This window comes from Sapajus apella, unplaced genomic scaffold, assembly GCF_009761245.1.
Source record: "Sapajus apella isolate SASKATOON/1434 unplaced genomic scaffold, GSC_monkey_1.0 scaffold97, whole genome shotgun sequence".
Taxonomy (NCBI): Eukaryota; Metazoa; Chordata; class Mammalia; order Primates; family Cebidae; genus Sapajus; species Sapajus apella.
In genome coordinates, this window is record NW_022437037.1 from 3,250,976 (window position 1) to 3,271,462 (window position 20,487).

The following is a 20,487-nucleotide window of genomic DNA, read 5'->3' on the forward strand; positions in this document are numbered from 1 at the left end:
AAAAAAAAAAAAATCAGACAATTCCAAAAAAAACAAAAACAAAAACAAAAACAAAATCATTATAGCACAGGCCGGGCACGGTGGCTCTCACCTGTAATCCCAGCACTTTGGGAGGCCGAGGTGGGTGGATCATGTGTGGGCGGATCACTTGAGGTCAGGAGTTCGAGACCAGCCTGGCCAATATGGTAAAACCCCGTCTCTACTAAAAATACAAAAATTAGACAGGTGTGGTGGTGCACGCCCATAATCCCAGCTACCTGGGAGGCTGAGGCTGGAGAATTGCTTGAACCTGGGAGATGGAAGTTGCAGTGAGCCGAAATCACACTGCTGCACTCCAGCCTGGGTAACAAAGCAAGACTCCATCTCAAAAATAAATAAATAAAATTATAGCACAAATACCTGGCTCTTGGCTGTTTTGATCTAATGACCAGGGGAAGAGGGCAAGAGTTGACTGTTTAGTTTACAAACATTCAGCCAATAGTTCCGTTTTCAGTCCCATGAGGCCCACCTATATGAGTTGCAGCCTTGAGACTCTGCAGTTCGGCTGGTAGATTGGCTCTCTGCTCCCATGAGGCATAGTCTGCTTATGTACGTGTGTGTGTGTGTGTGTGTGTGTGTGTGTGTGTGTGTGTGTGTGTGTTTTCTTGGGTTTTCTCAGCTCTGCTCTATCATTTATTGCTTCTCTCTATATATATATTTTAAGACACAGTCTCGCTGTGTTGCCCAGGCTGGAATACAGTGGTGCAATCACTGCTCCCTGCAGCCTTGACCTCCTGATCTCAGGCATTCCTCCCACCTCAGCTCCTCCTACCTTCTTAATAGCTGGGACAGCAGGTGTGCACCACCACACCCAGATAATTTTAAAATTTTTGGTAGAGACGGGTCTCTCTTTGTTGCCCAGGCTGGTCTCAAATTCCTGGGGTCCAGTGATCGTCCCACTTTGGCCTCCCCAAGTACTGGGATTACAGACCTCAGCCACTGCATCTGGCCACTTTTCCACTGACTGTTTTCCAGAAGTATGTAGAAGATTTTTCCCTGTTGGTGACCTCTCTCGTGCTCTGTGTGGTGTTATATCTTTTTTTCTTTCCAATTCTCACTTTAACAGAGTCCCATATAAGAGGATATATATGCTTGTTTTCAATATGCCTTCTTGCACTGGAAACTTTAAAATAAGTTTTAAGACTGGGTGCAGTGGCTCATGCCTATAATTCCAGCAGTTTTGGGAGGATAGCTTGAGGTCAGGAGTTCCAGACCAACCTGGGCAATATAGTGAGACCCTGACTCTACAAAAAATTAGAAAATTAGTCAGGTGTGGTGGTGTATACCTGTAGTCCTAGCTACTCAGGTGGCTGAGGTGGGATGATCCCTTAAGCTCAGGAGCTCAAGGCTGCAGTGAGCTATAATTGTGCCATTGCACTCCAGCCTGGATGATACAGTGAGACCCTGTCTCAAAAATAAATAAATAAACAAAATAAAATATAATACTTTTTTTTTTGAGATAGAGTCTTACTCTGTCACCCAGGCTGGAGTGAGGTAGCACAATCTTGACCCACTGCAACGTCCGCCTCCCGGGTTCAAGCGATTCTCCTGCTTCAGCCTCCTGAGTGGCTTGGACTACAGGCACGTGCCAGCATGCTCAGCTAATTTTTTGTATTTTTAGTAGAGATGGGGTTTCACCATGTTGGCCAGGTTGGTCTCAAACTCCTGACCTTGGAATCTGCCCACCACAGCCCTGCAAAGTGCTGGGGTTACAAGTGTGAGCCACCACCCTCCACCATAATATGTTTTAAAATAGAATAACATAATGTTTTAACAATATCTTTTGACATATCTCCATGCTCGTTGGCATCTTGTTGTCTTTAAGGGCTGCACAGTATTCTCTGGTATGACTGTACTCTAATACATGTCATCATTCCCCAGTTAGGTGGTTTTATATTTATTACTGTTATCAACAGGGCTGATATTCTTATATGTATATCTTTGCGTGTACATACAAGCATTTCCTCAGGTGTCAAAGTGTCAAAGGATAGATACACTTCAAATTTTGATACTAAAATGTCAGATTGCCTTTAACGATATGTGAGTACTTTCATGAAATGATAAATGAAATATCTGATACCCTTAGGTACTAAGGAAAAGGACTTCCCTCAGTGGAGGTCCAGGAGAAAATCTTTTAGGCAGAAGCAGGGAGATAGGAATGTATATAGCCTGTTTATGGAATTAGAATGATTTCCGTAAATTACGAAGGAAGCCCGGTAAGACTACACAGGATGGAATCTTAATAGTGCATGGCTGTTTGATGCCGTGTTGCTAAATTCCTGTCTGTTCCCAGCTTGTACTAGAGTGACATAAACCATATGGGGCGAATTGGAAGAGCTTTCCAAAACAGCTGAGTTTACAAGATCAAGCAAAAGGAGACAGAAGACTCCTGCAAAGGTTCTGATTCCATGCCGTTAAGTATCTCTGATGGTGTTAGGGGCCATTGGGCAGGTAGCCCACAGAGGTGAATGATCAAGGTGTTGAAGGAGCTCCATAGAGCAGGTGCTGAACCTTTTCAGGAGGGCCTAAGGCAATGGCAGGAGGAGCAGGAGAGGAAGGTGCGAGCCCTCTCAGAGATGGCATCTGAACAACTGAAGCGGTTTGATGAACGGAAGGAACTGAAGCAGCATAAAGAATTCCAGGACTTGCGGGAAGTAATGGAGAAAAGGTGAGTCTCCCTGAATTATGACTGATGTGTTCAACTGGAACTCTTTCCCAAGAGGGCTTCCAAGGGGAAAGAGTTGAACAATTTCTTAGTCCTTAAATATCAAAGTAAAATAGGTAGAGAAGTTTATAACCTGGAAAAATGATCAAACTTGGAAAGACAACAAAAGTAACACAAAGAAGGAGGCTTTTAGCAGAGGTAAAACAATTTTACGGGCACTGTGGACCACACCTGTAGTCTCATTTACTAGGGAGGCTGAGGCAGGATCGCTTCAACCCTGGGGTTTGAGGCCGTGGTGATAGCCACTGCACTCCAGTCTAGGCAACATAACGAGACTCCATCTCTAAGAAAAAAGAAAGGAAGGGAAGGGAGGGCGGGGAGAGGGAGAGAAAAGAAAAACAACTTTAGGAAATATTCCTGACTGTTCCTCCCTACCATTGTTCATGCAGCTCGAGAGAAGCCTTGGGACACCAAGAGAAGCTAAAAGCTGAGCACCGTCACAGAGCAAAGGTCAGAGCCTGGCAAAATTTGTGTGGGTGTATAGTCTGTCTATAACCTGCCTAGAGAGCCAGGTTTTGGCAGATGGTCACATGGTGGATCTGGGCCATATTATATCTGTGTGTGACTAACTCTGGGATGTCCTTTTCCTGCTCTGAGCCCATCTGTGAAAATATGTAGCCTACATAGAATTTGTGGATTATAGAAAGAGAGGAAGCCCAGGAGCCCCTCAGAAGTCATTCAGCCCTTTCTACAGATTCTCAACCTGAAGCTGCGGGAGGCAGAGCAGCAGCGCGTGAAGCAAGCGGAGCAGGAGCGGCTTCGGAAGGAAGAAGGCCAGGTCCGCCTGCGGGCCCTCTATGCTCTGCAGGAGGAAATGCTGCAGCTTAGCCAGCAGCTGGATGCTTCTGAGCAGCACAGAGGCCTGCTTAAGGTCGACCTGGCTGCCTTTCGGACCCGAGGCAACCAGCTATGCAGCCTCATCTCAGGGATCATCCGGGCCTCTTCAGAGGTGAGGAGGGCTTCAGAATGATTCATTGCTGTCTTTGAAATGGAAGACCTTAAAAGCAAAATTATTTTCTGACTTAAAAAGTAATATCTGCTATCAGCTTATTGGGGGAAATACCAAACATTACTTGTTATCTCCATATCTCTTTACCTAGAAGTAACCATTGTTAACATTTTATTTTGTTTATTTATTTCTTTATTTTTATACCTGCTTATTCTGGAATCTCTTTTTTTTTTTTTTTGAGACGGAGTTTCGCTCTTGTTACCCAGGCTGGAGTGCAATGGCGCGATCTCGGCTCACCGCAACCTCCGCCTCCTGGGCTCAGGCAATTCTCCTGCCTCAGCCTCCTGAGTAGCTGGGATTACAGGCACGTGCCACCATGCCCAGCTAATTTTTTGTATTTTTAGTAGAGACGGGGTTTCACCATGTTGACCAGGATGGTCTCGATGTCTTGACCTCGTGATCCACCCACCTCGGCCTCCCAAAGTGCTGGGATTACAGGCTTGAGCCACCACGCCTGGCCTTGGAATCTTTTTAATTTATTTTTTCTTATTTTGAAATGGGGTCCCCCTCTGTCACCCAGGGTGGAGTGCGGTGACACAATCTCAGCTCATTGTAGCCTCTGCCTCCCGGGCTCAAGCGATCCTCCCACCTCAGCCTCCTGAGTAGCTGGGGCTACAGGCGCATACCACCATGCCCCACTAATTTTTGTATTTTTGTAGATACACGGTTTTGCCATGTTGCTCAGGCTGGCCTTGAACTCCTGGGCTCAAGTGATTCCCCTGCCTCAGCCTCCCAAAGTGCTGAGATTACAGGTGTGAGCCACCATGCAGAACTTTTTTTTTTTTAATTAGAGAAAGGGATCTCGCTATATTTCCCAGGCTGGTCTTGAACTCCTGGGCTTAAGTGATCCTCCCACTTTAGCCTCCCATGGTATTGGGATTACATGAGCCACTGCACCTGCCCTATTTCTTTTCTTTGCTTTTTGGAGTTTTTTTTTTTTTTTTTTTTTTGAGACCGGGTCTTACACTGTTGCCTAGGCTGGAATGCAGTGGTGTGATCATGGCTCACTTTAACCTCTGCTTCCCAGGTTCAAGCGAGTCTCAGATCACTTGAGTCCAGGAGTTCAAGGCCAGTAGGTTTCAGCCAACATGGTGAAACCTCGTCTCTACTAAAAATACAAAAATTTACGGGGCCTGGTGGCACACACCTGTAATCCCAGCTGCTTGGGAGGCTGAGGCACCAGAATCGCTTGAACCTGGGAGGCGAAGGTTGCAATGAGCTGAGGTCCCGCCACAGCACTCAAACCTGGGTGACAGAGATTCTGTCTCAAAAAAAAAACAGTATTATTTTTGTCTAACATATTATCACAAACTTTTTTAAAAAAATTACTCTGGTCCTTGTTGCTGAGAATACAGAAAAATTTATACTTAGAAACTGCTGATGTGATAGTAAATTGGAATTATTAATACCTTTAAGAGAACGGGAAAGCAGTATCAATTTGTTGAATGTGGATACTCCATTGGTGCAACAATTCCAATTATAGGAAATTTACTGACTTGTGTGAGGTATGATTTACCTAGGTATGATTTACCTGAGGTATGATTTACCTAGGTATGATTTACCTAAGGTATGATGTCACTCTCACAGAGTGGCTGTCCTACAGCAGAGAGCCAAGCTGAGGCTGAGCGAGCTCTGCAGGAAATGCGGGACCTCCTTACGAACTTGGGGCAGGAGATCACCAGAGCCTGCGAAGACAAGAAGAGGCAGGATGAAGAGGAGGCCCAGGTAAAACTGCAAGAGGCACAGATGCAGCAGGGACCAGAGGCCCACAAAGAGTCCCCGGCTTCCAGCCAGGGCCCAGGAGGGAAACAGATTGAAGGTGGGTGTCAGTGTGGATATGGTCCTTTAACTTGGTGTAAGTTTCAAATGTGAAGAGAAACAAGAGTGTATTTTGAATGTTGTGTTAAACTATATAGGACAGTTAATCAGAATTTTACATAATGTATTTCATTCAGTTTTGATTGATGTGGAGCCTGATTTAAGATTCCAACACTTTCTGTGAGGACTTGAAATTCTACATAATTATAGCAGATACATTATTTCAATTATTGCTGCTGCTATTTTAAATAAATGTGCAAAAATATGTGTTTGTTTAATATGTATAAGGGGTCAGGAGTTCGAGACCAGCCTAGCCAACATGGTGAAACTCCCATCTCTGCCAAAAATACAAAAATTAGCTGGGCGTAGTGGTGCGCATCTATAGTCCCAGCTACTCAGGAGGCTGAGGCAGAATCACTTGAACCCAGAAGATGGAGGTTGCAGTGAGCTGAGATTGTGCCACTGTATTACAGCCTAGGCAACAGAGTGAGCCTCCATCTCAAAAAAAAAGAATCAGTGTAGCATAGTGTTTGAGAATGCTGACTCTGGAGCCAGATCATTGGGAGTCTAGTTTTTCTTTTCTTTTCTTTCTTTTTTTTTGAGATAGGGTTTCACTCTGTCACCCAGGCTAGAGGAGTACAGTGGTGTGATTACAGCTCACTGCAGCCTCACCCTCCCAGGCTCAAGTGATCCTTCCCACTCAGCCTCTGAAGTAGCTGGGACTACAGGCGTGCACCATCGTGCCTGGCTAATTTGTGTATTTTTTGTAGAGATGGGGTTTCACCAGGTTTCCCAGGCTGGTCTCAAGCTCCTGGGCCTGTCTTGGCTTCCTAGAGTTCTGGAATTACAGGCGTGGGTGCCCTGCCTTAGTTTTTCTACTTACTAGTAATGTGACCATGGCAAATCACTTAACCTTTCATGCTTGTTTCCTGTTTCCTTATCTATAAAATGGAGATAATAATAGTATCTACTTCATAGTTATTGTGACAGTTAAAGCAGTTAGTACATAAATAAAGTGATTATAACAGTGCCTGCCTCGTATTACATGTTCAGTAAATACTAGCTGTTACTAAAACCTCTCTTTTATTTCTCAGACCTCCAGGTGAAGGTACAAGACAGTACAATGCAGTGGTACCAGCAGTTGCAGGATGCTTCCATGCAGTGTGTGTTGACCTTTGAGGGCCTGACCAACAGCAAGGACAGTCAGGTAGAGGAGGGGTGGTATATGGTGGTAATTTTGTGGGCTTGATAGTGCTCAGAGAATGAGCGCTTCATGTCCCAAAGGAATGTAGCTGGCATGTGACATTACCTGATTCTAAGTGACATCTTCTCAGCTCTTTAGAACACTGCTTTCTCACTGTTCTCTTCTGGCAGGCCAAAAAGATAAAAATGGACCTCCAGAAGGCTGCTACCATCCCAGTGAGCCAAATCTCTACCATCGCAGGTTGGTCAGAGGGGATAAGAATATGACCTTTCACAGTGGGGAGGGATAACATGGGGAGAAATGCCAGATATAGTATGCACCTAAAGTTAAATAAATAAATAAATAAAATGATCTTTTACTTCATTGTATTATTTTTCAGACTCCAAATCTACTTATCTGTAAGGTTCCTATGAAAGTATATTCAAACAAATGTTGACAGTTGGATCGGGTACATATAAGTTATATATCTCTTGTTTCACTCGTTTCCTCTTTATTTTTTTTTTTCGTTTCCACTTTAACACGTAGAGGGTAATCATGGCCAGGTGCGGTGGCTCACCCCAGTAATCCCAGCACTTTGGGAGGCCGAGGCAGACAGATCATGAAGTAAGGAGTTCGAGACCAGCCTGACCAACATGATGAAACCCTGTCCCTACTAAAAATACAAAAATTAGCTGGGGGTGGTTGTGCGTGCCTGTAATCCCAGTTACTCAGGAGGCTGAGGCAGGAGAATCGCTTAAACACAGGAGGCGGAGGTTGCAGTGAGCCAAGATCACATCACTGCACTTCAGCCTGGGTGACAGAGCGAGACTCCATCTTAAAAGAAAAAATAAAGAAGATAATCATAATGAGCTTGTTGACTCATTTTTAATAAGCTACCCTATTTATAGTAAATTATTAGGATGGCTCTCAACTTTCAAGTTGCAGGTTGCTGCTGAAAACATCACTAAGGGAACCTAGGCTATGATTTGCAGCCTTTGCTTCTGTCCTACAACATTAGCTTTCCCGAATTACTCCAAGCTTGCCTTGTTCATCCCCAAGGACTCCTTCTTTTCTCTCTAGAGACTGAGGTTTAGAAAGTGAGAAACAGACAAGGAAAAAACTCTTTTTTGAACCAGAGGTTCATTTGTATGGAGCTGTAGATGTGGAAGCCTCCAAATTAGAGACTGAGCTGCCATGTGACTGGGGAGTGTGCGCAACTGGAACACTCCTCTGACTCATCGTGGGTTCCATTACCCCGATTCACTTCTCATTGCCTGGAAAGCATAGGAAAATTTCTGTTCCTGCCCTTGATAGGCAGTCCAACAAAACTTACATATGACTTTGCTGCCTAAAATTCTTCCTGAAACAGGCAAGATACAAATAAATAAATAACGTATTACTTTGTGGAATTCAAAGTGTTGTGTCCTTTGATAGCACTTTGAGTGGGAGAGGTTGACTGGACAGCCACTCCACACCTTGATGGCCATTCCCAGCTTCCCCTCAGTTGACCGCAGACAACCTCAGTACCTCCTTCATCAGGAAAATGGAGACATCCAGTATGAGCTCTTCAGAGCCCCTTCCACGACTGCACAGTGACATTTATCTTAGTCTCCTGTGTCACTGGATGAGGCGTCCTTGCTGCCGGGCTTACCTTTCTACCTCTGCACTTGTTCCCTTTCCTTCCCGTCTCCTGTCAGATTTTGCCTTATTGTTTATTGCCTTTCCTGTTTTCTGTGATTACTCCTTTTTATAGGCTCCTGTCTCTCAGCCTTTAAATATGCTTGAGCCCCTTACATCCTAAACGTGAGTTTCCCTTGATCCTATGTCTTCTAAGTGTTTGCTGATCTTCCTCAGGTTTCTGTTTGGCACTGTTGCTACTTTCTCTGTGCAACTCTGCTCCTTTGGCCTCCATGGCACCATTACCTTCCAGGTTCTTCTGCCTCCCTCCCTCTTCCTCTCCTCTCCTCTGTCTCCCCTTTGCGAGTTTCTCAGCCTTCTATCCCACTCTAATTGTAGGTGGTTCCTAGGGATCCACTCCTATCCCGCAGTTCTTTTCATTCTCTCAACTTACAGGGCTTCAAACATTACTTGTATGCTGCTGACTCCCAAACCTACTTATTCCTTTCTTCTGAGCTTCAGATTCTCTAGCTCCAGGAACCTGAAGGACATCGCTGCCTATATGTCTCTTAGCTGCCTCAAGTTTAATGTTTTCAAATCCAAACTCATCATCTTCCTTAGGCCTAATTGTCTCCTGTTTTCTCTGAGTAATCAGTAGCATTATCTACTCAGTAACCTTAGCTGGAAACCTGGGAGTCATCTTTATGGCTGCTGCCTCTATTTCACTCATCATATCGAATTAGTCTCTAACTTTGCCTTTTCTCATTTTTCTACACATTTCCTGACTCTCCCTTTGTTTCCATCGTGACTATAAGCCAACCAGACACAGAGCATGCTCTAGAGTTAGTGCTCAGTAAATGTTGAACGAATAGGAGAGAAAGATCACCTAATTCCTGTCTCTTTGAAAAAGGTGGATGTTGGCTGGGCACAGTGGCTCACGCCTGTAATCCCAACACTTTGGGAGGCCTAGGCAGGTGGATCACCTGAAGTCAGGAGTTAGAGACCAGCCTGGCCAACATGGTGAAACCCTGTCTCTACTAAAATACAAAAATTAGCTGGGTGTGCTGGTGGTAGGTACCTGTAATCCCAGCTACATAGGCGGCTGAGACAGAAGAATCACTTGAACCTGGGAGGTGGCAGTTGCAGTGAGCCGAGATCGTGCCATTATACTCCAGCCTGGGTGACAGAGTGAGACTCCATCTCAAAAAAAACAAAAAAGGTGGGTGTCGCCAGGTGCCGTGGCTCATGCCTATAAACCTAGCACTTTTAGACTTTTAGGAGGATGAGGCGGATGGATCACTTGAGATCAGGAGTTTGAGATCAGGCTGGCCACCATGATGAAACCCCATGTCTACTAAAAATACAAAAATTAGCTGGGAGTAGTGGCACGTGCCTGTAGTCCCAGCTACTTGGGAGGCTGAGTTGGGAGAAATGCTTGAACCTGGGAGGTGGAGGTTGCAGGGAGATGGAGTCTTGCTCTGTCACCCATGCTGGAGTGCAGTGGCACGATCTTGTCTCACTGCAACCTCCACCTTCCGGGTTCAAGCAGTTCTTCTGTCTCAGCCTCCCGAGCAACTGGGACTACAGGCATGTGCCACATCCCCCCTAATTTTTTTTGTATTTTTAGTAGAGATGGGGTTTTACTGTGTTAGCCAGGATGGTCTCGATCTCCTGACCTTGTGTTCCACCCGCCTTGGCCTCTCAAAGTGCTGGGATTACAAAGGAAGTGACTCCTACTTGACTGGCTGGCTCAACTTAACTACCTGTAATCTAACTATAGCTGGTGTGGGGGTGGAGCACACAGGATCTTTGGTACAAATATAGCTGTTACGAATCCACTTCTGTGTCTTAGGATGGAGGAAGGCAAGTCCCAGGGAAGGGGGCATATCATCATGAGCCGGGCAGATCCTTTAGAAGGTTTTTCCTAGAGATGAGACTAACTCCTCCAGAGATACAAACCATAGCCCATGGGGTCTGTAACAAAATGTAACACCTCTTTCTATACTGTTCATCCCTTCATTTTATGTGTGAGTTTCGGAATTAGCTCAGTCCCAGATAAGGAATTCCTTTCTAATAGTACCATGACTTGCACACTTGAGGATCCCCACGTATATGTGATTGCCATGTGTTCTTCTGTACCAGTGTTTTGGCTGTAGGCCCAGAACTTCTGTAGGGCTGCACAGCTGGGTTTTTGTAGATGCTTTGTAATTACAATGATGAAAAAGAGGCTGGGCATGGTGGCTCATGCCTGTAATCCCAGCACTTCGGGAGGCTTACGTGGGGGGATCACTTGAGGTCAGGAGTTGAAGACCAGCCTGGCCAACATGGTGAAACGCAGTATCTACAAAAAAAAAATACAAAAATTGGCCAGGCGCGGTGGCTCACGCCTATAATCCCAGCACTTTGGGAGGCTGAGGTGGGTAGATCATGAGGTGAAGAGATCGAGACCATCCTGGTCAACATGGTGAAACCCTATCTCTACTAAAAATACAAAAATTAGCTGGGCATGGTGGCGTACGCCTGTAGTCCCAGCTACTCAGGAGGCTGAGGCAGGAGAATTTCTTGAACCCAGGAGGCGGAGGTTGCAGTGAGCCGAGGTCGCGCCATTGCACTCCAGCCTGGGAAACAAGTGAAATTCCGTCTCAAAAAAAAAAAAATACAAAAATTATCCCAGCATGGTGACGAGTGCCTGAATTCCCAGCTACTTGGGAGGCTGAGGCATGAGAATCACTTGAGCCTGGAAGGTAGTTTGCAGTGAGCCAAGATCATGCCACTGCACTCCACCCTGGGTAACAGAACAAGACTCTGTCTCAAAGAAAAAGAAAAAAGATTGATCTGTGGTTGTATCTTTTAATTTCTCTCTATCATGCTCAGGCTCAAAACTGAAGGAGATCTTTGACAAGATCCACAGCCTGCTCTCTGGAAAACCTGTTCAATCTGGTGGGCGCTCTGTGTCTGTCACACTTAACCCACAGGGGCTGGACTTTGTTCAATACAAACTGGCAGAGAAATTTGTGGTGAGAAACCTTGTTGCTAGAGGTATGGGAAGAAGAGGCTGGTGTATAGGATTTCAGCCTTTCTCTGGTATTAAGGTAAAATTGTACCCACCTCTGTGTTCTCAGAAACAAGGCGAGGAGGAAGTGGCCTCTCACCATGAAGCAGCATTCCCCATTGCAGTTGTGGCGTCCGGGATCTGGGAGCTCCACCCCAGAGTAGGGGACCTCATTCTTGCTCATCTACATAAGAAGTGTCCTTACTCTGTTCCTTTCTATCCCACTTTCAAGGAGGGAATGGCTTTGGAAGACTATCAGAGGTAAAGTTGTTTTTCTTCCTACTTTTGATCCCTAGGCTGATTAGTGAAATATAAATAGAGTTGGAATTTGTTTTTCCCTCTCTCTCAGCTCCTATTACATACCTTGAATATTCTATCAGAAATATAATGTATTTCGGCCGGGGGTGGTGGCTCATGCCTATAATCCCAACACTTTGGGAGGGCAAGGTGGGCGGATTGCCTGAAGTCAGGAGTTAGAGACCATCCTGGGCAACATGGAGAAACACCGTCTCTAGTAAAAATACAAAAAATTAGCCAGATGTGGTGGTGCACACCTATGCTTCTGGCTACTCAGGAGGCTGAGGCACAAGAATTGCTTGAACTTGGGAGGCGGGGGTTGCAATGAGCTGAGATTGCACCACTGCACTCCAGCCTGGGTGACACAGCAAGACTGTGTCTCAGAAAGAAAATAAATAAATAAATAAATATGTATATATAGTTTTTTGTACAAACTGGACAGCCTTTGGGATTTGTGAACTTAGGTGCCAATAATCAATGTAGTTTAGTGGAAAGGATACCGGGGTCTTGGAATTTTATCCCTGCTTTGTCATTTAATAGCTTTGCCAAAATGGACAAATCATTTAGTCTTTTTGAGCATCTTTTCTTTATTTGTAAATGTAAGTAATGACATCTATTCCCTTCTGTGAGTTTACCTCACGGTTTATATGAAGTACAGATTTGATGACGGATGTGAGTGCTTGGTAAAGTATTCTATAGATATATTAATAGTAATGCTGAATGTAATAATACATTGTTACTTTTTTTTTTTTTTTTTTTTTTTTGAGACGGAGTTTCGCTCTTGTTACCCAGACTGGAGTGCAATGGCGCGATCTCGGCTCACCGCAACCTCCGCCTCCTGGGTTCAGGCAATTCTCCTGCCTCAGCTTCCTGAGTAGCTGGGATTACAGGCACGCACCACCATGCCCAGCTAATTTTTTGTATTTTTAATAGAGACGGGGTTTCACCATGTTGACCAGGATAGTCTCGATCTCTTGACGTCGTGATCCACCCACCTCGGCCTCCCAAAGTGCTGGGATTACAGGCTTGAGCCACCGCGCCCGGCCTACATTGTTACTTTTTAGCCATAAAAAGTAATCTCTGGGCCAGACGCAGTGGCTCATGCCTATAATCCCAGCACTTTGGAAGGCTGAGGTAGTTGGGAGTTCAAGACCAGCTTGACTAACATGGAGAAACCCTGTCTCTACTAAAAATACAAAAAATTAGCCAGGCATGATGGCACATGCCTATAATCCCAGCTACTCGGGAGGCGGAGGCAGGAGAATCATTTGAACCTGGGAGGTGGAGGTTGCAGTGAGCCAAGATCACACCATTGCACTCCAGCCTGGGCAACAAGAGTGAAACTCTGTCTCAAAAAAAAAAAAAAAAAAAAGAGGTATTCTCTGGGCCAGCTACAGTGCCTCATGCATATAATTTTTTTTGGAAGGCTGAAGCAGAAGGATTGCTTGAGCCCAGGATTTCCAGACCAGCCTGGGTAACAAAATGAGACCCTGTCTCTACAAAAAAAAATTTTTTTTTTAATTAGCCAGGTGTTAGCTGGGCACGATGCCTCACTCCTGTAATCCCCACATTTTGGAAGGCTGAGGCGGGTGGATCACCTGAGGCCCGGAGTTTCAGACCAGCTTGGCCAAAATGGTGAAACCTCATCTACTAAAAATAAAAAAAAATAGCTGGGTGCAGTGGCAGGCGCCTGTAATCACAGCTACGTGGGAGGCTGCAACTTCTGCCCCTGGGTACAAGTGATTTTCCTGCCTCAGCCTTAGGAAAATCATTTGTACCCAGGGGCTGAGTTGTAGTGAGACAAGATCACACCATTGCATTCCAGCCTGGGCAACAAGAGCAAAATTCTGTCTCAAAGGAAAAAAAAAATTAGCTGGGCATGGTGGCATGCAGCCTGTAGTCCCAGCTACTTAGGAGGCTGAGGAAGGAGACAGGAGAATCCCTTGAACCCAGGAGGCAGAGGCTGCAGTGGGCCGAGATTGCGCCACTGCATTCCAACCTGGGCAGCAGAGCGAGACTCTGTCTCAAAAAAAAAAAAAAGAAAAGAAAAGAAAAATGAGCCAGGTGTTGACCAGGTACAGTGGCTCATGCCTGTAATCCCAGCACTGGGAGGCTGGGGCGGGCAGATCACCTGAGGTCAGAGGTCAGGAGTTTGAGACTAGCCTGGTAAACATGGTGAAACCCTGTCTTTACTAAAAATTCAAAAATTAGTCAGGTGTGGTGGCAGGTGCTGTAATCCCAGCTATTCTGGAAGCTGAGGCAGGAGAATCGCCTGAACCCGGGAGGTGGAGGTTGCAGTGAGCAGATATTGTGCCATTGCTCTTCAGCCTGGGCAACAAGAGCAAAACTCCATCTCAAAAAAAAAAAGCCAGTTGTGGTGGCATATGTCTGTGGTCCTAGCTACTTGGGAGGCTGAGGTGGGAGGGTCACTTGAACCTGGGCAGTGAAGTTTGCAGTGAGCCTTAATCGTACCACTGTACTCCATCCTGGGCGACAGAGACTCTGTTTCAAAAAAAAAAAAGTAGTTTCTCTCTCATTTGTCACCCTTATTTTGGCCTTGTCCCAGTGAATTTTTTTCTTTTCTTTTTCTTTTGAGACAGAGTCTTACTCTGTCACCTGGGCTGGAGTACAGTGGTGCAATCTCGACTCACTGCAACCTCTACCTCCCAGGTTCAAGCAATTCTCATGCCTCAGCCTTCCAATTAGCTGGGACAACAGGCGTGCATCACCATACCCAGCTAATTTTTGTATTTTTAGTAGAGATGGGGTTTCACCATGTTGGCCAGGCTAGTCTTAAACTCCCGGCCTCAAGTGATCCACCCACCTCAGCCTCCCAAAGTGCTAGGATTACAGGTGTGAGCCACCACACCCGACCAAACTTTTTCTTCCCAAATAGGATGCTTGGCTACCAAGTAACGGATTCCAAAGTGGAGCAGCAAGACAACTTTCTAAAACGCATGTCAGGGATGATTCGTCTCTATGCTGCCATCATCCAGCTCCGGTGGCCATATGGAAACCGACAGGAGGTAGGTGAAAGGCTTACTATCAATAATGAGAGGTTAGACCACAGTCCATGTGTATTCCTCCAACGGGAAATGTTGACCTTCTTTGAGAAAGCCCAGTCTAGTTAAAGGATAAACTGTATGGCAATTTCATGGGTATTCTGTAGAGGACTGATTGTTGATTACTAGGGAACTTTCTTGAATCACCTGGTACTTTAAAGAGCTGGTTTTGTTCCATCCTGGCTAACATGGTAAAGCCCCATCTCTACTAAAAATACAAAAAATTAGCCAGGCATGGTGGTAAGTGCCTGTAGTCCCAGCTACTCGGAAGGCTGAGGCAGGAGAGTCACTTGAACCAGGGAAGCAGAGGTTGCAGTGAGCTGAGATCGCACAACTGTACTCCAACCTGGGTGAGACTCTGTCAAAAAAAAAAAAAGAGCTAGTTTTGTAACAGAGTCTACCAGAGGAGAGTCTAAGCCAGTCATTAAGGTTAGAAGATTTTCTTGCAAGAGAAATAAGCAAGGAATTGTAGAACTAGTTGAGGCCTTAGAAGCCATCTAGATCACATCCCTTACTTCACAGATGGACAGATCAAGCTCGGAAAGCTGCAGCTAGGGTTCAGGGCTTTGACTTGCCAGCCCAGTTAATTTCTCAGGGAATACAGATTAGAGGGACAGAGAAGTTAATGGTCGTGGACACCTAAAGAGAAAAATAGAAGTTGATTAAATCCAAGATTTTATTGTATGCCTGCTGTGTCCCAGGTTCTGTGCTAAAGGTACCAAGAATAATAAATAAAATGTCAGTAAGTCTCATTGTTGGCCAATGGAATGCCTGAAGCTGAGGCTACACATGCATATTGAAGGGATCCTATAAAGAATGTGTGGGGCCGGGCACGGTGGCTGACACCTGTAATCCCAGCACTTTGGGAGGCCGAGGCCATCCTGGCCAACATGGTGAAACCCTGTCTCCTGAAAATACAAAAATTAGCTGGGCATGGTGGTGCACACCTGTAGTCCCAGCTACTTGGGAGGCTGAGGCAGGAGATTCCCTTGAACCCGGGAGGCAGAGATTGCAGTGAGCCAAGATTATGCCACTGCACTTCAGCCTGCGACAGAGCAAGACTCCGGCTAAATAAATAAATAAGTAAATAAGCTGGGCACAGTGGCTCACACCTGTAGTCCCAGCACTTTGGGAGGCCAAGGCAGGCAGATCACGACGTCAGGAGATTGAGACCATTCTGGCCAACATGGCGAAACCCTGTCTCTACTAAAAATACAAAATTAGCTGGGTGTGGTGGTGCATGTCTATACTCCCAGCTACTGGGAGGCTGAGGCAGGAGAATTGCTTGCAACCGGGAGGCAGAAGTTGCAGTGAGCTGAGATCGCACCACTGTACTCCAGTCTGGCGATAGGGCAAGACTCCATCTCAGAAAAAAAAGAGAATGTATGGGAACCAATGTATTGAAACATTTAAAAACAGAAGGCTGGCTAGGTGGCTTCATACCTGTGATCCCAGCACTTTGGGAATCCAAAGCAGGTAGATCACTTGACTCCAGGAGTTTGAGTCCAGCCTGGGCAACAAGGTGAAACCATGCAGTCTCTACATCAGATTAAAAAAAATTAGCTGAGCATGGTGGTGCAAAACCATAGTCCCAGTTACTTGGGAGACTGATGGTGAGGTGGGAGAATCACTTGAGCCCAAGAGGTCAAGGCTGCAGTGATCTGTGGTTGTACCACTGCACTCCAACCTGGACGACAAAGTGAGATCCTGTCTCAAAAAAAAAATAAAAGAGAAACAGAATTTGTTTAGTTTGTGTTATTTCTGCCCTGCAGCTGGTGCTAGAGCTAGATGATTGGGGTTCATGTCCACTTAGTGATGGCTGGATGATACATTGGGAGTTTAGATTTCTAAACAAAATGAGATCAATGATAACCAAGCTTCTCTCCTCCCAGATTCACCCTCATGGCTTAAATCATGGATGGCGCTGGTTGGCACAGATCTTAAACATGGAACCCTTGTCAGATGTGACGGCCACCCTCCTCTTTGACTTCCTGGAGGTATGTAATCAGTTATCACACAAGAGAAAGCCAGTGGTTGAGGTAGCCTTGATCAACTGGGTGACATGAATGGGGAAACAGCATAGCAATTGGGCCTAATAGTAAACAGCATGAGGTTCCAATGTCACACATTTCTTCCCAAGACATAGACCAACCCCGCTTTCACTTATACCACACTATATTTACTTGGCTTCTCCCGATTTTTTTCATTATAAAGAACAGAAAATTGTATATTCTAGCAAAAGTGAAAAGAGGAATTTGTTTTAGGGATATAGAAGTGACTCCCGGCTGGGCGCGGTGGCTCAAGCACTTTGGGAGGCCGAGGCAGGCAGATCACAAGGTCAAGAGATCGAGCCCATCCTGGCCAACATGGTGAAACCCCGTCTCTACTAAAAATACAAAAATTAGCTGGGTGTGGTGGCACATGCCTGTAGTCCTAGCTACTTGGGAGGCCGAGGCAGGAGAATTGCTTGAACCCAGGAGGTGGAGGTTGCAGTGAGCCGAGATCACGCCACTACACTCCAGCCTGGTGACAGACCGAGACTCTGTCTCAAAAAAAAAAAAAAAAAAAAAAAAGAAGTGACTTCCAGGCTGGGCACGGTGACTCACACCTGTAATCCCAGCACTTTGGGAGGCCGAGGTGAGCAGATCACATGAGGTCAGGAGTTTGAGCCCAGCCTGGCCAGCATGGTGAAACCCTGTCTCTACTAAAAATATAAAAGAAATTACTCACGTGTGGTGAAATACGCCTGTAATCCCCGCTACTTCAGAGGCTAAGGCAGGAGAATAGCTTGAACTTGGGAGGTGGAGGTTGCAGTGAGCTGTGATCGTGCCATTGCACTCCAGTCTGGCTGGGAGACAGAGCAAGACTCCATCTCAAAAAAAAAAAAAGACTCCCAGAAACAAGAATAGGATGTGCAGGTGCATCTCAATAGGGCCTGGAACCAAGAACTGAAATGTCACCAGGCACCAAGACAGTTTCTCCATGGGGCCATATGCTCTTAACCTTCCTGCAGGTTGCCTCATTGCTGGTCTGTAGGCCAACTTGCCCTGTTTCTCTGTGTACAGTGAAGAAGGTGGCTATTCTAGACTATGTCACTCAGCCTCAGTGTGGTCACTCAATGTGGTGGGACTGTCATTTCACTATTCTGATTCCTAATTCCTAGGAGAGAAAATATTGACCAATGTAGAAGGCTCTATAAACAGTTCTTTTTTTTTTTTTGAGACGGAGTCTTGTTCTGTTGTCAGGCTGGAGTGCAGTGGCACAATCTTGGCTCATGGCAACCTCCGCCTCCTGGGTTCAAGTGATTCTTTTGCCTCAGCCTCCCGAGTAGCTGGGACCACAAGCGAGTGCCACCACACCCGGCTAATTTTTGTATTTTTAGTAGAGACGGGGTTTCACCATGTTAGCCAGAATGGTCTCTATCTCTTGACCTTGTGGTCCGCCTGCCTCGGCTTTCCAAAGTGCTGGGATTACAGGTGTGAGCCACTGCGTCCAGCCAGCTCTATAAACAGTTCTATCTGCCTATATGGGACCACTACTATAGGGTGAGGGCAAGAGTTTCTATGGAAAGGTGACACTTTGTGCGTTTTTTTTTTTTTTGAAACAGGATATTATTCTGTCACCCAGGCTGGAGTGCAATGTTCATAGGTCACTATAGCCTCAAACTCTTGGGCTCAAGTGATCCTCCCACCTTAGCCTGCCGAAGTGTTGAGATTACAGGAATGAGCTATTGTACTCGGCCAAGAAGATAATTTTTATAGAAGAAAGGTTGGGGTACATGCCATAATAAATTTGGAACCATTTGATCTATAATGCTATAGTTCCTAGTTACCTTAATAGCTCCTGAAGTCAGCCAGGTGCAGTGGCTAACACCTGTAATCCCGGCCCTTGGGAGGCCAAGGCAGGCAGATCACTTGAGCCCTGGAGTTCAAGACCAGCCTGGGCAACATGGTAAAACCCTTTGTCTACAAAAAAATACAAAAATTAGCTGGGTATGGTGATATGTGCCTGTGGTCCCAGCTACTGGGGAGGCTGAAGTTGGAGGATCACCCAAGCCTGGGGAGGTTGAGGCTGCAGTGAACTGTGATCATGCCAGTATACTCCAGCCTGGGCGACAGAGTGAGACCCTATTTAAAAATAATAAAAAGCTCCTGGAGTCACCATACATGAACAATGATCCTGTATCATTGAGAACACAAGTGGTATTCTATATACTCTGCTTACTAAGTTTGGGAAGTATACCATCCCTTTAGGAAGGCTTCCATTCAGTAGAGGAAAAGAAGATTAGTTCATTAAGACCTGACTGTCTGGTTAAATGGAGGTATTGCTGCATAAAGAGAAATGCTTTAGAAGAAAGTTGGGTATTTCCATTTATTCCCTTAACAGCAAGTTTACTGGCATTGTGGCTGAAAGTTTTGATAGGTGTGAAAGATGAAGGGTTGATTGTGCTTTATGAATCTGTCCTGTAAGTGTGAATTTTCATTCTCTGCTCTGACAGTGCTTGTCTTTCCCTCCAGGTGTGTGGGAATGCCCTCATGAAGCAGTACCAGGTTCAGTTCTGGAAGATGCTAATTCTCCTCAAAGAGGACTACTTTCCCAGGTATCAGACTTGTTAAGCAGACAACAGGGGATTAAGTAAGTAAAACCCATAACCAGGCCTCAGATACCAAAGGGTGCTATTACCTGCTGGTTTTGATTGAAGTTGAAAACACCTGTACTAAGTATGCCATCTTCCTACTCCAGTCCTTCTCGTTGATATTTGAATAAATGCTTCTGAACCTGAATGAGAGTCTGTCTTAAATATCATTGTCTAGGCCGGGCGTGGTGGCTCACGCCTGTAATCCAAGCACTTTGGAGGCCAAGGCGGGTGGATCACCTGAGGTCAGGAGTTCAAGACCAGCCTGACCAACATGGTGAAACCCCGTCTTTAAAAAAAAAAAAAGTATATCATTGTCTAAACAAAAACACAAATTAAGGGCTGGGCACAGTGGCTTTTGCCTATAATTACAGCTCTTTGAGGGGCTACAGCAGGAGGATCACTTGAGCCCAAGTGTCCAAAGCCAGCCTAGGCAATATAGCAAGATCCTATCTCTACAAAAAAAAAAAAATTAGCCAGGCATGATGGCATGTACCTATAATCCCAGCTACTAGGGAAGCTGAGACAGGAGGATCGCTTGAGACCAGGAGTTCAAGGCCTCAGTGAGCTATGATCACACCACTGCACTTTTAGCCTTCGTGACACAGTGAGACACTATCTCCAAAAGATAGATGTATACCATAGCTGTGATTCATGTGTCTTCTTTCTCTCCCTATAGAATTGAAGCTATCACAAGCTCAGGACAAATGGGTTCCTTCGTACGCCTCAAGCAGTTCTTGGAGGTAAGATGCTCTTAGACCAACATGTCCCACACTGTTGTTGGGCTGGAATGCACCTGTGTCTGACAAGGCTTGCACCTTCAGATGCTCTGATTGCACTGTCTTCCTTAGTTTTTCCAAACCCTTCTTTTTGTTCCTAATTCCCTCTTAACCTTTGGAGCAAGGGTTGCCATTACCTCTTTATATGTATCATTCTGCATACTGCCTGTAAGAAAGCTATGCCAAGATGAATAAAATATATTTAATGGCTGGGCGCGGTGGCTCAAGCCTGTAATCCCAGCACTTTGGGAGGCCGAGGCGGGTGGATCA

General features: G+C 45.6%; 1 protein-coding gene and 1 long non-coding RNA gene across 2 annotated transcripts in view; one reads left to right on the forward strand and one right to left on the reverse strand.

Moving 5' to 3' along the window:
• The window catches only part of GLE1 (GLE1 RNA export mediator), a 34,048-nt gene extending 13,633 nt beyond the window's left edge, over positions 1–20,415 (forward strand). The window contains exons 4-15 of the mRNA XM_032257480.1: positions 2,559–2,707; positions 3,154–3,214; positions 3,459–3,713; positions 5,361–5,592; positions 6,686–6,798; positions 6,966–7,035; positions 11,266–11,408; positions 11,514–11,704; positions 14,637–14,766; positions 16,695–16,799; positions 19,320–19,402; positions 20,118–20,415. Of these exons, the coding sequence (XP_032113371.1) occupies positions 2,559–2,707; positions 3,154–3,214; positions 3,459–3,713; positions 5,361–5,592; positions 6,686–6,798; positions 6,966–7,035; positions 11,266–11,408; positions 11,514–11,704; positions 14,637–14,766; positions 16,695–16,799; positions 19,320–19,402; positions 20,118–20,196 (1,611 nt within the window). The 3' untranslated portion in view covers positions 20,197–20,415. The remainder of the gene's footprint in view (positions 1–2,558; positions 2,708–3,153; positions 3,215–3,458; positions 3,714–5,360; positions 5,593–6,685; positions 6,799–6,965; positions 7,036–11,265; positions 11,409–11,513; positions 11,705–14,636; positions 14,767–16,694; positions 16,800–19,319; positions 19,403–20,117) is intronic.
• LOC116535931 overlaps positions 20,106–20,487 on the reverse strand; it is a 14,102-nt gene continuing 13,720 nt past the window's right edge. Inside the window, exon 3 of the long non-coding RNA XR_004262397.1 lies at positions 20,106–20,191. This is a non-coding gene — a long non-coding RNA (uncharacterized LOC116535931). The remainder of the gene's footprint in view (positions 20,192–20,487) is intronic.